Here is a 16,488-nt window from a genome sequence, read left to right as displayed (position 1 = left end):
AGGTAAGAAACAGATCAACGCCATCACTTCGGGCTAACAAACGCCGGTGGGGCAGCGATAACTAACAATGGTAAATTCTGGGATTCTACTCTCCGTTGCTGATAAAAAGCAGGTGGCTAACTGGGTAACTTCACGTCAAAAACAAGCATATTTGTACGCATAGTGATGAGGAAAGTCTAGCTGTGATGCACGTAAGAGTGCATACGTTTTAACAAGTTGCGCGTGCAATTAGTTACACAACAGCTGAATTGTTGACTCAGAAAACTGTTAACATATTTTATGGTGTTTTCAATAAATTAGTCGTCTAAAATCATTCATTTGTTTACCAACACAACTCTAGATCTAACGAGTGTTTTACAGACGTATAAACAAGGAAACCACGAGGTTGTTCGGTCTAACTCTGGTAAAGTGTGGACCACTGGTAAATGTAAATCACCGCATATACCTAACAAACATTGTAGTTATTGTGGAAGACATAAAACCTACATTATTTATGTCTCACTATTAATATGGACAGACAGACAATGACAGGTTGATCCACGTATGTGGAAGAATTAGAAGATAATCTTCCTACTATGTTGACAATGTGGCCTGTACGATTTTTCACAAGTCAGTACGTTTTGCCACGTACTAACTCCGAAACCATCAAATTAATCGGTTTGCCTCAGTTTTAAGGGTTAAAATTATATTCAATCCACGGTTCACAAAACGTTATCTCTTCAGGTTTACTTGTTATTCTACAAAATCTCATTTACGCACATACACACAAGCCTACTTCCCGGGAAAAAAAGTATATTAGTTTTTATAACCTAAAAACAAGCCGAAAAAAAAATAAAGAAAAACTCTGCACTAATTAAAAAAATCCCAGGGTACAAGCTATAATGGGGGATATAAAATGAACCGTAGGTTTTGGAGGTGACTGATGAAATAGGACCCACATTGCGGTGGGGATACACCTGGGGAACATTTTATATCTCACATTATAGCTTGTACCCTGGGAATTTTTTAATTAGTGCAGCGTTTTTGTTAATTTTTAATTTATTTTTGTTTTGGCTTGTTTTTAGGTTATAACAAACTAATTTAATTAGTCAAGTGTTTGGACTTGTTGTTTTAAAACCAGTCCTTCCTTTTGATTTTGTTTGTTTAACTTTTAGTATTAATTTTCTCTAATATATATACACATACACACACACGTTATTAATATGTGTGGGCCTGGTATTGCAAGGTGGTTAAGGCACTCGACTCGTAATCCAAGGGTCGCGGGTTCGAATCCCTGTCACACCAAACACGCTCGCCCTTTCAGCTATGAGGCGTTATAATGTGACATTCAATCCCACTATTCGCTGATAAAGGAGTAGTCCAAGTGTTGTCGGTGGATGGTGATGACTAGTTGCTTTCCCTCTAGTCTTACACTGCAAAACTATGGACGGCTAGCGCAGATAGCCCTCGTGTAGTTATGCGCGAAATTAAAAACAAATTAATGTGTATACACCAATATTTTGTTTTTCTAAAAACAAGTGTGACAAAGTGTTTCACACAATTAACTTCGTATCAAACTGTGTATCCTGTACGTTTCTCAGGTACATGGGGCAACTATTAAGTTGTACAAAATTAACTCCGTATCATAGTGTAAATTACTACTCACTATTTCAACCAAGCACTCTTATACCCACATCACAATGTTAATATAACTTAGAATTTCTTCACATCCATACCAGACCAACCGTTCACATAGATTTCCACGTTCCTTTGTCGTTAATATGATTTTTTGTGTTGTTTTATTTTTTGAAACACAAAATGAGGTCAATATAGCATGTGACGTGGCTTATTATAAAATTCTTTATCTAGAAGATACACTGGCTGTTAAAAAATGCAGTATTTCAAACTTTTGTTTGCAAACACACACACACACAAGCATATATAATTATAGTTTCAAACGTCACGTAATATGCATGTTCAACGTCAGTGAAGAAAGACATCTCAAAGTTTCTAAGAGCATTCTGAAGAAAATAAGACAAGTTTAAGATTTAGGAAGTACAGGTTAGACTTCAGTTAAGAGTTTTATTTTCTTAACAGGGGTGAGTGGCTTTATGGAATGAGTTCCCGTCGGCAGCAAGAAAAACATTGCACAGGAGCTTAAGAGCGAAATTAACTTTTACCTATCAGGCCTGAGTTGAGTGTGTGTGTGTGCGTGCGTGCGTGTGTGTGTGTGTAAGGGCAGCTTTGAAGGGGCAATCGGTCCTCTTTGTTGGAAGTAATATTTGTTTTAAAGCAAAGCCAGTAGGACCATATGTTGTGCCTACCGCGGAGAATCGAACACCAGATTTTAGCATTGCAAGTCCGTAAGCTTACCACTGTGTCCCACATGGTGATCATATTTTGTTATATGTTTATCAGCTGATATCAGTAATAATGCGTGTAATAGTTTTGCTTAATTTTTTTTGTATAATGAAAACATTTCTTATGCGATATTAATTTTTAAAATATCAACAGAAAATCTGTATGACAAAAAAAAATATGCCATTTGGCGCGTTATGTGGTATTTAATATATTTATAAACCTCAACTCCGATGGGAAACTTAACATACACTAATATGTTTGAATTTCAACAGCTAAGCCAGGTCCGTTTCTCAGTTTTGGAATTAGCCAATATATATAGACTAATTTTAAGATTTTATCTTCAGAAAGTTGGCATGGCCTAGCGCGTTAAGGCGTGCGCTTCGTAATCTGAGGGTCGCGGGTTCACATCCCCGTCGCGCCAAACATGCTCGCCCTTTCAGCCGTGGGGGCGTTATAATGTGACGGTCAATCCCACTATTCGTTGGTAAAAGAGTAGCCCAAGAGTTGGCGGTGGGTGGTGATGACTAGCTGCCTTCCCTCTAGTCTTACACTGCTAAATTAGGAACGGCTAGCACAGATAGCCCTCGAGTAGTTTCGTGCGAATTTCCAAACCAAACAAACAAAGTCTTCAGAAAATACACACGCAGGTCGGCGTGACCTAGTGTTCAGCACACTAGGCTGTGACTCAAGGGTCGATATTTGGTATTCCGTTGTTATTAATTTTTCACTTTAGAACCGACATGCATTAAACGTGTGACAGTTAAATCCCGCTATTCAATTAGAGTTGCCCAAATATTGGTGGTTAGTGAGTTAGATTTATTTTTAACACAAAGAATGATTATGTAATTACAAAAAGAATCTTAACAATTTTGACACGCTCAAACTCTTTACTGAAGCCCAAACCTTTAAATGATACATATGAGAGTTTACTAGTACACAGGCATGTGTTTAAAAGATTGGGACATGAACAGAGGTCATTGCATACCCAAGGTTACACAGGTCTTTATAATAATCCAGCAGCAAATTTTCAACTTATCCAACCTTTTTCTTGTCCACACAAGCGACCTTACAAGAATTAGCAAGTAAAAAACAAGACAAACAAGCTCCATGTTTGAGCTATGGTGAGCTACACTATTTATTTTTATACTGCAATTAAAAGTAGTTCCAGCTAACTAAGTTTTCTTGATATATATTATTAAATGTCAAATGGTATATAATAAAAAAACGGCTTTACTAAATTTTTAAACTAATCTCTTCATTTACTGCTGAGACCGATAAATCCTGACACCTTGAAAAAAAAACTTTCTACAAACCTAATTTGTTAAAAATAAAAAAGTTATTTTAGGTATTGTTTCAACAGTGAGTAAATGAATCAAAAGAAATGCATGTCTTGACAAGAAAACAAAAATAAACATAACTTGTGATAATTCTTACAGAAAACAAACTTAAGTTTGTAACCTGGAAGTGAAATGAATACCAATACATGTTGCTAAACTGAATAGCTTTAAATGAGACAACTGTAAAATGTTAGGCGTAATATTTTTTTTTAAAGATAACAATCTGTATTATTTTTGAGGGTATAAGAAATTATACTTCGAAGAGAGATGAAGCTCAAGGATGTACAAACATCCTGTTGCTGTGTGTCTCAGTTCCTGGGCCTCATCTCTCAACAGCCCTATTTTCCCCCATGCACCATCTCACAAACATTACCTAACAGCACAAGTCAGTAGCATTACAGAAACCCCAAGACTATCCTCTACTGAAAACATATCTAGAGATTTAAAAAAAAAATTAAAAAAATTGGGATTACTGTTCCTTTCTATATTAAATGTGACATACGTTATCTGTTTTGACAGCAAAAGTTTATGGGATAAGAACACATTTACAAATATTTTAGGTAAAGCTTTTAAAAAATCTTTGCTAATCTTACATGAAATCTTAAATAGCTCTTAATAAAGAATAAAATTCAAAGAAACTTGTATAAATTGTTAAGCATACTATAATATTCAAAAATCAGCACTGGATAACACACTATGAATATTCAAAAATATATATAAAAAAATTGACCAATGGTCATAAAAAGGTATTTGTGTGTTTTGATGCAATTCGACCCGAGGATGAAGTGAATGATTTGAATGTTATTATGAGTTTTTGGGATGGAGACAAGATTTCCAAGAGTAATGAGACAAACCTAAATTGGTATTAGGGATATTAACTCTTAACTCCCAGAGATACCTTTAGCAAATATCACTTCAATTCTCATCACTGAAAGATCTAGTTAACCACGTTGTTTCAAAGCACAGTTTACTAGAATTAAATTTGAGCTAATTTGTATTTCAACTGTAAAATAGGTTAAGGTTCATTCAGAAAATCCTGCTAAGTTATTGCATTATCATCATAAATTTCTGTTATAAAGTTCATTTGCTACTTTAAACCAAAACAACAAATCCCCAATACATGGCACAGCTCAATATTCAAACCAGTCATACTTTAATAAATCAATGACCATAAGAAACCCAAAACTATAAACAATCTAAGTTGAGTAACTTTGTTATTTAGACCAAACGTTACCACAATATTCCATATCCTGATAAAGCCCCAAATCTCCATTCAATGAATCTACAGGTACCAAACAACATAACAGTAATGTCTTGATGACAAGAAACCCACTTGAAATAAAAATGTATCTCAGAATGGTTTGTGTGAGTATTAACACCTTTGTTGGTAAGCAGAGAATATTTTGATCTTCCTTGGTCATCTTCAGGTTAACAAAGAAGATGACCTAGAAAGGTCAAAACATTGTTCTCTGCTTACCAATAAAGATGTTAATACCCATACCAGTCATTCTGAGTTACATAACAGTACTGTATACTTCCTGGAGTCCCCCAAATGTTGGCAGCTAGTTGACTAGAGATAACCGTGCAACGTAGACAACAGCTTCTCATGGTAAGCAGACTAGAGATAACCGTGCAACGTAGACAACAGCTTCTCATGGTAAGCATACCAGAGATAACCGTGCAACGTAGACAACAGCTTCTCATGGTAAGCAGACTAGGGATAACCGTGCAACGTAGACAACAGCTTCTCATGGTAAGCAGACTAGAGATAACCGTGCAACGTAGACAACAGCTTCTCATGGTAAGCAGACTAGAGATAACCGTGCAACGTAGACAACAGCTTCTCATGGTAAGCAGACTAGAGATAACCGTGCAACGTAGACAACAGCTTCTCATGGTAAGCAGACTAGAGATAACCGTGCAACGTAGACAACAGCTTCTCATGGTAAGCAGACCAGGGATAACCGTGCAACGTAGACAACAGCTTCTCATGGTAAGCAGACCAGGGATAACCGTGCAACGTAGACAACAGCTTCTCATGGTAAGCAGACCAGAGATAACCGTGCAACGTAGACAACAGCTTCTCATGGTAAGCAGACCAGAGATAACCGCAAGCGTAGACAACAGCTTCTCATGGTAAGCAGACCAGAGATAACCGTGCAACGTAGACAACAGCTTCTCATGGTAAGCAGACCAGAGATAACCGTGCAACGTAGACAACAGCTTCTCATGGTAAGCAGACCAGAGATGACCGTGCAACGTAGACAACAGCTTCTCATGGTAAGCAGACCAGAGATGACCCGCAGCGTGAGACAACAGCTTCTCATGGTAAGCAGACCAGGGATGACCGTGCAAGCGTAGACAACAGCTTCTCATGGTAAGCAGACCAGAGATGACCGTTGCAAGCGTAGACAACAGCTTCTCATGGTAAGCATACCAGAGATGACCGTTGCAAGCGTGAACAACAGCTTCTCATGGTAAGCATACCAGAGATGACCGTTCAAGCGTAGACAACAGCTTCTCATGGTAAGCATACCAGAGATGACCGTTGCAGCGTGAACAACAGCTTCTCATGGTAAGCATACCAGAGATGACCGTGCAACGTAGACAACAGCTTCTCATGGTAAGCAGACCAGAGATGACCGTGCAACGTAGACAACAGCTTCTCATGGTAAGCATACCAGAGATGACCGTGCAACGTAGACAACAGCTTCTCATGGTAAGCATACCAGAGATGACCGTTCTAAAGCGAGACAACAGCTTCTCATGGTAAGCATACCAGAGATGACCGTTGCAAGCGTAGACAACAGCTTCTCATGGTAAGCATACCAGAGATGACCGCGGCAGCGTAGACAACAGCTTCTCATGGTAAGCATACCAGAGATGACCGTTCAAGCGTAGACAACAGCTTCTCATGGTAAGCATACCAGAGATGACCGCGCAACGTGACAACAGCTTCTCATGGTAAGCATACCAGAGATGACCGTTCAAGCGTAGACAACAGCTTCTCATGGTAAGCATACCAGAGATGACCGTTAACGTAGACAACAGCTTCTCATGGTAAGCAGACTAGAGATGACCGCTAGCGTAGACAACAGCTTCTCATGGTAAGCAGACCAGAGATGACCGTTGCAAGCGTAGACAACAACTTCTCATGGTAAGCAGACTAGAGATGACCAGCAGCGTGACAACAGCTTCTCATGGTAAGCAGACCAGAGATGACCGTTACAACGTGACAACAGCTTCTCATGGTAAGCATACCAGAGATGACCGTTGCAACGTAGACAACAGCTTCTCATGGTAAGCATACCAGAGATGACCGTGCAACGTAGACAACAGCTTCTCATGGTAAGCATACCAGAGATGACTGTGCAAGGTAGACAACAGCTTCTCATGGTAAGCAGACTAGAGATGACCGTGCAAGGTAGACAACAGCTTCTCATGGTAAGCAGACTAGAGATGACCGTGCAACGTAGACAACAGCTTCTCATGGTAAGCAGACTAGAGATGACCGTGCAACGTAGACAACAGCTTCTCATGGTAAGCAGACTAGAGATGACCGCAACGTAGACAACAGCTTCTCATGGTAAGCAGACTAGAGATGACCGTGCAACATAGACAACAGCTTCTCATGGTAAGCAGACTAGAGATGACCGTGCAACATAGACAACAGCTTCTCATGGTAAGCAGACTAGAGATGACCGTGCAACGTAGACAACAGCTTCTCATGGTAAGCAGACTAGAGATGACCGTTAAGCGTGACAACAGCTTCTCATGGTAAGCAGACTAGAGATGACCGTTGCAGCGTAGACAACAGCTTCTCATGGTAAGCAGACTAGAGATGACCGTGCAACGTAGACAACAACTTCTCATGGTAAGCAGACTAGAGATGACCGTGCAACGTAGACAACAACTTCTCATGCTAAGCAGACTAGAGATAACTGTGCAACGTAGACAACAGCTTCTCATACTAAGCAGACTAGAGATAACTGCATAACTTAGACAATAACTTATTGTAGGTGGACTAGAGATATCTATGCAACTTAAACAATAGCTTCTTATTGTAAGTAGACTAGAGATAACTGTGCAACTTTTAGTAGACTACTAATAACAAATGTTGCAACTTGTATCAAACTTAAAATGTTGCTTTTCAAGATATTTATAGTTTATTTGTGTTTTGTATATATAACCTTACATAAGGTGAGTTACACAAAACATGGTAAGAGCTTGTATTCAAATCTAATTTCCATTTCTAAAGTCCAGAGGGAATCAAAACCATTATATTACTGGTTAAACAATTTAAGAAATATGCAATAACTAATCAACACAATGACACTAACTTCACTTTCGTGTCTTTCTATACTTAGACCAATATACACTTTTATACACTACCATAAATTCAGATTTATTCTTATTGTGATTTGTAGCTCTTTGTAGCAGATACTATTACTAAGTTTGATACTTAGGATATGCTAGCTCTAACAAAATTTATAAATATATTTTCAATATTATTATTATTTTTTGTATACTTAAGAACACAGTTTCTAATACCCAACAAGATATCCTTCTATTTTATAAGCAGTAACAACTTAGCAAATGGTGAAACATGACTTTCATATGTTTGTCTTAGTTCTTTCTGAAGTAAATACAAAGCTTTATATGGGACAGTTGACACCCCAAACAAGTTCATACATACAATTAACATCTTACCAAAACCTGGGACATATCCATTCATTTATAAGAGCAGAAAACCAGTGGTTAAACTCAGGTGTGTTAGCAGAGACAAATGCAGTTAATATTTCATTCAGTTATTATTTCTTCACAATTGGATAGTTAGGAAAAAAACATGAGAATGTTTAATAAGTAAAATAGCCCAGGAATATACAAGTCACAGATGCAGCAAAGCTAGTCAAAACTACATCTCTTAATAACCCTAAAATTACTGATTTGGTATTATACCATTCTCACTGAATAATAAAATGGCATCTTATCCATGGAGAACTTAAAAACATCCTTACATGCTTAGCTCATTCAAGTGAAACTTAACCACTTGTAGGAATAAACAATACAACATCCTCACATGTTGTCTATTTGAATTTCTTTTCAACATAAATTTAGTTACTGGGGAAAGAATGTCAGACAGGAAAATATATCAGTAGCAAGCTCCAACATCATATAAAAATGTAAATTACAAGAGTTCACAAATTCTAATTAGACAGCTCCACATTGTAGAATTGCTATTAACAGTTAAAATCAGAACTTGTAAAATATGTATACTGTATCATTTATTCAATGTGACAGAACTACCTGCTACATTTTAACACTAAGTAATAAAGCATATTTATCTGAAGGTTGGTGAATAACAATTATCAAGTTATGCACATCTAATATATTCAAATTAAAACTCAAACAATTAAATCTTAAGACTTCAGAATATGGGTTGTCTCATTTCATGTAAACTTAATTAAAAACATTGAAATGTTTGTTTTCTCTTTTTAAAGTTTTGGAGCTCTTCTTTCATAATCTGAATTTTCACTGTAGTAAGGAATGGCATTTCATAAAATATCTAATTTACACAGTTCATCAGAAAATACCAATGTAGCTGTAAAAAACACCCAAAGTTCCAAGGTTGGGAACTGAATTTTAATGCATCTGCTGGTCTCATTTCACATTAAACAACTGCCAACACATTTAAAAATACAACAACAATTAAATGAATTAATATTTATTTAGCATAAAAATGTATTTATCAATGTTGAAGAAATACTGTTAGTTAATACAGAATAACTATAAATATGGCCAATAAATCTTTCACGTGAACATGAAAAGTATTCCTTAAATAATAGAGGTATTAAAGGTCAAAGTACACATTATAACACAGATACAACACATGGACAATTGCCGATTGTTATATTTATAGAAAAAACAACAATCAATGTAATTAAATTAAAAGTATAGGTCATGTTTATTTCAAATACATTTAAACTTGTGAAGTTAAACTTGACATTCACTAGCTGATTATTTGAATAATCAGCATATGGACCATAAAAACACAAAAACTTAAAGTTAAATTATGAACGATTAAATAAACTAACGTCAAAATACTCACGAAAATGTGACCTACAATGCTAAGCCTAAGAAAAATAACTTAAGCCCAACTCAAAACGATTGCCGGTGACATTTAATCATACGGTGCGACACACAGCGGATATAAAGTTAAACTTTCCAATCAGTGGTGCTATGCTAGCTAGCAAGATTATCAGACTTTCTATCGACAAGTGTAAAATTCAGATCCATACCTTCTCTAGCTTTCAGATATACGGTGTTGGCAACGATATTCTCTAATTCCATCAGTTCCAGCTTGATTATTCCTTGTACTAGGGTCCGTTTACACGAACCCTTCAAACCCACCGTACACAAGCAATACGCACAACCCTACAAACCTTCGTCTACTTCATGGGTGTGGTGAAGTATGAAATGGCGGCTCCCCGATCTTCTGAGAAGCCCTCATTGGTCAAAAACCCAATAACGTTTTCAGCTCTGCTTAACAGAAGTAGCACAGCATGCGTGTAAATGCAAACCACACCTCAGCTATCTGACTCGAGGTATAGTCACTAATATTACTTTTTAATTGTATTGTAATTTAATACAAACTCACTTACACTGATTTATTAATGTAATTATGAATTTATACTACAAATTACAGTTAAAAATTGCATAAATACTTTTTCTTTTTCTTACAAAAGAACTAAGAGTAAAAGAAATCGATGTTGCCTCGAACAACATTAGAAACGAGCTCGAAGCAAGTTTAAATAGCGTTATCTGAATAGAATTATGAAAATTAAAATATTCTGTAAGCTTAATTATTTCACAAAGCAATGACATCAAATAATTGCTTGAATTAATTACTATATATGTCTATAATTATTCTAAATCCTTTACAAGTTCTCACTTAACTATAATACGACTTATTGGCGATGTCTACACACTGAAATTACCAGCAAGAAATATAAAAATGACGGTATCAACGTATCTATTTAATTGTTTATTTCGAAAACGTGAAACGTCTAGTGTACAAAAAAGAATTCGAACATACGATTAATTAAAAAAAGTACTTAAAATAACCACCAAAGCAATCAATCGATGTTTTATTATAGTTTTTATTTATTCAAATAAAGTCGCTGACGTACATAGCCAGAAAATTTCTCAAAGGGACAAAATAACAAATTCCTCAAGTTAGAAACTTTATATTTTTTATAGTTATAAGCTTTATTTTCTTTTTCTTCTGATTCACATTTAATTACATTCAAACACCTTAATTTTTACAGAAGTATAATAAAGGATTGAACTTGCTTAGTTTTTGAACAAAAATTCGCTGTTTCTGTTTGTTAACCGCTACCTTATACGAACACTAAAAAGAAACCATTCTCATTGGATTACACAAACTGCCTACCTGAGTTCTGACGGAGTGACTATCAGCGTGGTAGGCCATATTGTAACTTCAGCAGTTTGTTTGTTTTGTTTCTGGATTTTAAGCAAAGCTAAACAAGGGCTATCTATGCTAGCCATCTCTAATATAGCAGTGTAAGACTAGAGGGAAGGCAACTAGTCATCACCGCCAACAACTCTTAGTCTTCTCTTTTACCAACGAATAGTGGGATTGATTGTCCCTATGGCTGAAGGAGTGAGCATGTTTGATGTGACAGGGTCGAACCCGCGACCTTCAGATTACACATCGCGCGCCCTAACCAACTGATTATGCCGAACCTGCTTCACTAGTTAATAATTTTTTGTGCTGGAGGATTTTATTGTGTTTTTATTCAACACAATAGGTTATAATTTGCGCTTTCTCCATCATGGAGAAACGAACCTTTGATTTTAACATTCTAACTCCCGAAACTTAATGCTGATCAATAGGGAGACACTAGCTGCAATAATGAACAAGGTTGAATTTTTGTAATGCTTTTAAAAGCTTGTGGATTAATTATATGTTATGAAATCATTATCAAAATAGTAATATATTACAAATTGCTTTAAAATATTTCATTATGTTGGTTTTTCAACTCTCTTTCGCTTCTTTTCTTTTTGTAACATTGTTTCATTAAGAAAAAAGATTGAGTGTACCTTGCTAAATCTTGAACTCAAGTTTAATTCACATGTGCTCCCCGTTAATACAGTGGTAAGTCTACAGATTTACAACGCTAAAAATCAGGAGGTCGATTCTCTTCGGTGGGCTCAACAGATAGCCCGATGTGGCTTTGCTATAAGAAAACACATACATTTCACATGTACATGATGTTTGTTTGTTTTTTGAAATTTCGCACAAGCTACTCGAGGGCTATCTGTGCTAGCCGTCCCTAATTTAGCAGTGTAAGACTAGAGGGAAAGCAGCTAGTCATCACCACCCACCGCCAACTATTGGGCTACTCTTTTACCAACGAATAGTGGGATTGACCGTAACATTACATCGCCCCCACGGCTGAAAGGGCGAGCATGTTTGGCGCGACGGGGATGCGAACCCGCGACCCTTGGATTACGAGTCGCACGCCATAACATGCCTGGCCATGCCGGCCCCTGTACATGATGTAAACTGCAAAACGAAAATATTCTAACTCACCTTAGACAATTGGCTGAACGTTATAGTTGTGAGCAGAAGAAGCGCTCTTTCGCCTTATTAGCCTCTAACATGAGAGCTCATAAACGCTAAAAGTAGGTTTTCTAACAGTACAGTTAGCCCATTGTGTACCTTTGTGATTAATAACAAACGAACAAACATCTCAATTAAACATTTGTTACTTAAGTGAAATAATACATTTTCACATTATTTGTTTGTTTACTTGCTAAAATTTTCACAAAGTTACTGGCAGGTCAATCAGTTTTAAAATTAGATAACATTTTTTATTATTATTTTATTCTAACTTTCTGATGTTCAACAAATTCATCTAACTTATATAAAAGCCAGAGTGTGTCACATCACTCTTAGTTTTTTCCTGATTTCTCGAAACAGGAGGAGTCGTAAAAGCTTAGGTACACTTATCCAGATAAAATTGTTCGATTACTTCTGCACATTACGATTTTACTGATGGTGGTGCAATGGGGCCTTGAAACCTTATAAGTGTAGTGAGTGTTGGTATAATAAGCCTATAGTGAGTGAAGATGCAGTATGGGATCACCTAGTCCAGAACCAAGTGCATAAAATATATTATGAAAGTAAAAATATCGATTTATTTTCAAACTGAAATTGTTTCGTAATTAAGTTATTTTCTATTATTTCAGCAAATTTTAAAATAAAAAAACAAACATCTTTAGTAAAGGAAGACTCTAAATTGAGAAATCAATAAATATTTTTTTCTTTTTGTCTATACACTTCATTTGATACTTTGAATACAGAAGTTATTTGTTTATTAGGTTATAGTTTTGTTGCTAAGCCATACTTGGGACGTAGTGCTACCAAAATACACTGACATTTCTACATATATTAAAAGTTGTTAAGCTAATTGATTTTTACCAATAACTCAGGTTTGCGATGGTTTTATAGTATTGAAATTTCCTTTTATTCTAGAATAATTTCTGTAAGCTGAATCCGCAAATGATATTCATTTTTCTTCATTATGTACAGATATTTTTACAAACAATAATATCTACTTTTATATAAGTAAAGAATTTTCATTGAAATAAGATTACATTTCGTTATGTTTAAAATGTTAAAAACTACTGGTCATATATTTCTTTATGCCATTCGCAACGTGAGAATCTTATCGATCGTTCTAGAACCCTCGGGAAACACACCGCTAGTGTAAAACGGTTAACGTGTCATTTATAGATAGTATGTGTTTGTGCGTGCACTTTAAGTTTTTGTTTTTGTTTCTTTTTAATATTATTTGTCCCCGCTGGTACAGCGGTATGTCTCCGGATTTACAACGCTAAAATTAGGGATTCGATTCCCCTCGGTGGGCTGAGCAGATAGCCCGATGTGGGTTTGCTATAAGAAAAACACACACACATTTAATATTATTTATTTATCACTATGGTAACAAGATGTTTTGTAAATGACCCAAACATATTATGTTATATTTGTTGTAAATGTAATATTAGAGAGAATTTTCTCCCCTTTTCGATTCGTAAAAATCATGAGGCGATAGAACAAAAACGAATATAATTTAGAAATTTACATGACTAAATTATATAAAAATTATTATTAAAATCAATACAACTTTTATGAATTTTAAATTTGCTCTCCTGTATAATTATTCTATGAATACGCCATGAATTCTTTCCTTGCAGACCTGGCATGGCCAGGTGGTTAGAGTGCTTTACTCGCGATCTGATAGTCGTTAGTTCATATCCCTGTCCCGCTAAACATGCTCGCTCTTTCAGTCTTGGTAGTGTTATAGTATTATGGTCAATTCCACTGCTCGTGGGTAAAAGAGTAGCCCAAGAGTTGGCGGTTGGTGGTGATAACTAGCTGCCTTCCCTCTAGTATTTCTTTCCTAAATTATGAAACATCTCTCGTGTAGCTTTGCGCGAAATTCAAACAAACATTTGATTAATGATTTTAACTTTGATTGACTCACGAAGGAATTTACTGATACTTGAATGCCTCATCTCCATTTTTCTACCTCTTTACTGGTCAAGCTTTATTTTATAAAAGTATAATCAAGTAGAGTACAAAAAAAAAAAAAAAACTTTTTTGTTGATATATGACAATCGAAGGGGTTTGCGCTGACCCCTGATGTAAAGGTCGGTTTCTTTACAGGAGATCCCCCTGCCAGAACAGTAAGTCTGCGGATTTAGACTGCTATAAAACGAATTTAGATACACGTAATGGATAGACCACAGATAACCCTTTGTGTAGCTTTGTTCTTAATAACGAATAACCGTTTCAGTAAGTATGAAAAATCCCTTTACTGATGTCACCAGTGGCCTTCTGGCTATGTACCGTCATAATTAATTTTCACCTTTTGCTTTTTCTGGGTACATCGAACAGTACTTTGTATTCCAGAATTCTCCCTCCCTCAGAACTTCAGTAAAGATCTTCTACGGTTGTCATAATAACTTTTAAAACGTATGAGTCAATAATTAATGGGTTTGTAATCGTAATTCGACTGCTACATGAGTAATTGTATAGTACGCGCAACTTGCTAAAATATACGAACCTTTATGTAGCAATAGAAATTATGTCTATATAATAATGATGGTTTAGAAGAATATTACTAGGTTTCCTTAACTGCTTTCAGTAGAAACAGATCACGTGTTTCATGAATGCCATTCCAACATAGTTTTAGTATTGGAGTGCTTATACAGTCAGTGATAATACGTAGTTAGACCCTTTATGCTTGTTTGTTTATTGTTGTTTTTAGCGCAAAGTCCCCGTAATTTAGCGTTGTAAGTTTATAAGTTTACCGCTGTTCAGTTGGAAGACTTAAGAGTTTATTATCCTGAAATGATAATACAAATGTTCTACAACTTGAAATATTTAGTTATGGTATTACAAAAAAGAAAATGGAATATCATTAAATGAATAGCGTGCATTGGAGATGGTTTTACATTATTATTTAAATTTAAATCAAACGTGCTTTATTTCCTTATTCGATGACCTTCCCTTTTTTTTTAATCGAAATTACATGTTTTTAATTTAATTTTATGGTCACTGGCTCACCTTAAACATATTTAGTAGGGTTTATCATTTGTTTAGTCAAATTCCAGTAATGTAAAATAAAACGTAGGTAGGTTACGGGGTAGTTTAAATTATATTGAAGCTTTTTTTTTTGTTTTACTTTATATCATAATATTTACGAAATGAATATCCAGTGTCAAAATATTGTGTTAAAACTATCTTAACACACAAAACAACTTTTCTTTTTTTCAATTTGTGATACAGATAGAAATATTTGCATGTTTTTTTCAAACTTACTTATACTGTACACATAATGATAGTTTACCATCTAGGAACTGAATGTTATTGCTAAGTTGATTTGAGTTTGAGAACTTGAGAACGTTCTTCTACCGTTTACCAGGCAGTCAATTTCCATATGGGTAGTCGGCTCCTATTGGTGTAAACCGTAGAAGAACGTTCGTTTACTGGTGTCACCAGTAGCTTTCTGGTTGTATACTGTCCTGTTGATTCCTCATGTTATGCTTTTCTTTGCTTCACTATATAGTATTTTGTTTTCCAGCAGCCTTAACTCTCTGAATGTCAATGAAGATCTTTACCTTCCACGGCTGCCATGTTCACTTTACTATAGCAGAAGTGGTCGATATTCTCCTACTAGAATTGTGTCGTATTTAATATAGCGCCTTTTCTTGCGAGATTTTACAGCTTCATCGTTTAGCTTTAATCCTGCACATACATACAGGGGATCAATCACTCTGAATGATATGCAACATACTATCTACGAGTCAGCAATGCCGGATCAAGACGATCGTGAGGCCTAGGCACCTTGTGTTTGTAGGCCATATCAGCTGCATTAGTTGAACCAAATATTAACTTTTCAGGAAAATTTTCATTGACCCATAGTTTTCGCAGGCACTGTGTCTAATAAATAATCCGGCCTTGCGAGTCAGTCAGGAATGTTACACTGATAGCATTACATTGTTGCAGTTCATTGCTTCCAATACTCCAGAGGAGAACATGATTTATGACTTCCAGATCCATCCCCATGTTACTTGTAGAAAGTGTGAATGCTCCATTAGTCTTATATAGCTCTATTAGTCTACTGTTGCTCTACGAGGCAATGGCTGTCTAACCAGTTATCATCTGTGGTGTGTAAGAAACCATTTGTGGGTGTGATAACAGGTGATTGTCTAGCTT

The 16,488-nt window shown here is 35.9% G+C and overlaps 1 protein-coding gene across 2 annotated transcripts in view; it reads right to left on the bottom strand.

Moving 5' to 3' along the window:
- Positions 1 to 10,683, bottom strand: part of LOC143253894 (G protein-coupled receptor kinase 2-like) — a 56,996-nt gene extending 46,313 nt beyond the window's left edge. For both annotated transcript variants that reach the window (XM_076508446.1, XM_076508447.1), the window contains exon 1: positions 9,977 to 10,683. In XM_076508446.1, the coding sequence (XP_076364561.1) occupies positions 9,977 to 10,028 (52 nt within the window). In that variant the 5' untranslated portion in view covers positions 10,029 to 10,683. The remainder of the gene's footprint in view (positions 1 to 9,976) is intronic.
- Positions 10,684 to 16,488: the final 5,805 nt, after the last annotated feature.

The sequence above is a fragment of the Tachypleus tridentatus genome, chromosome 6 (genome assembly GCF_004210375.1).
Source record: "Tachypleus tridentatus isolate NWPU-2018 chromosome 6, ASM421037v1, whole genome shotgun sequence".
In the NCBI taxonomy this organism is placed as follows: Eukaryota; Metazoa; Arthropoda; class Merostomata; order Xiphosura; family Limulidae; genus Tachypleus; species Tachypleus tridentatus.
Note: the sequence above shows the minus strand (reverse complement) of the source record. Positions and strands in the feature narration are given on the sequence as shown.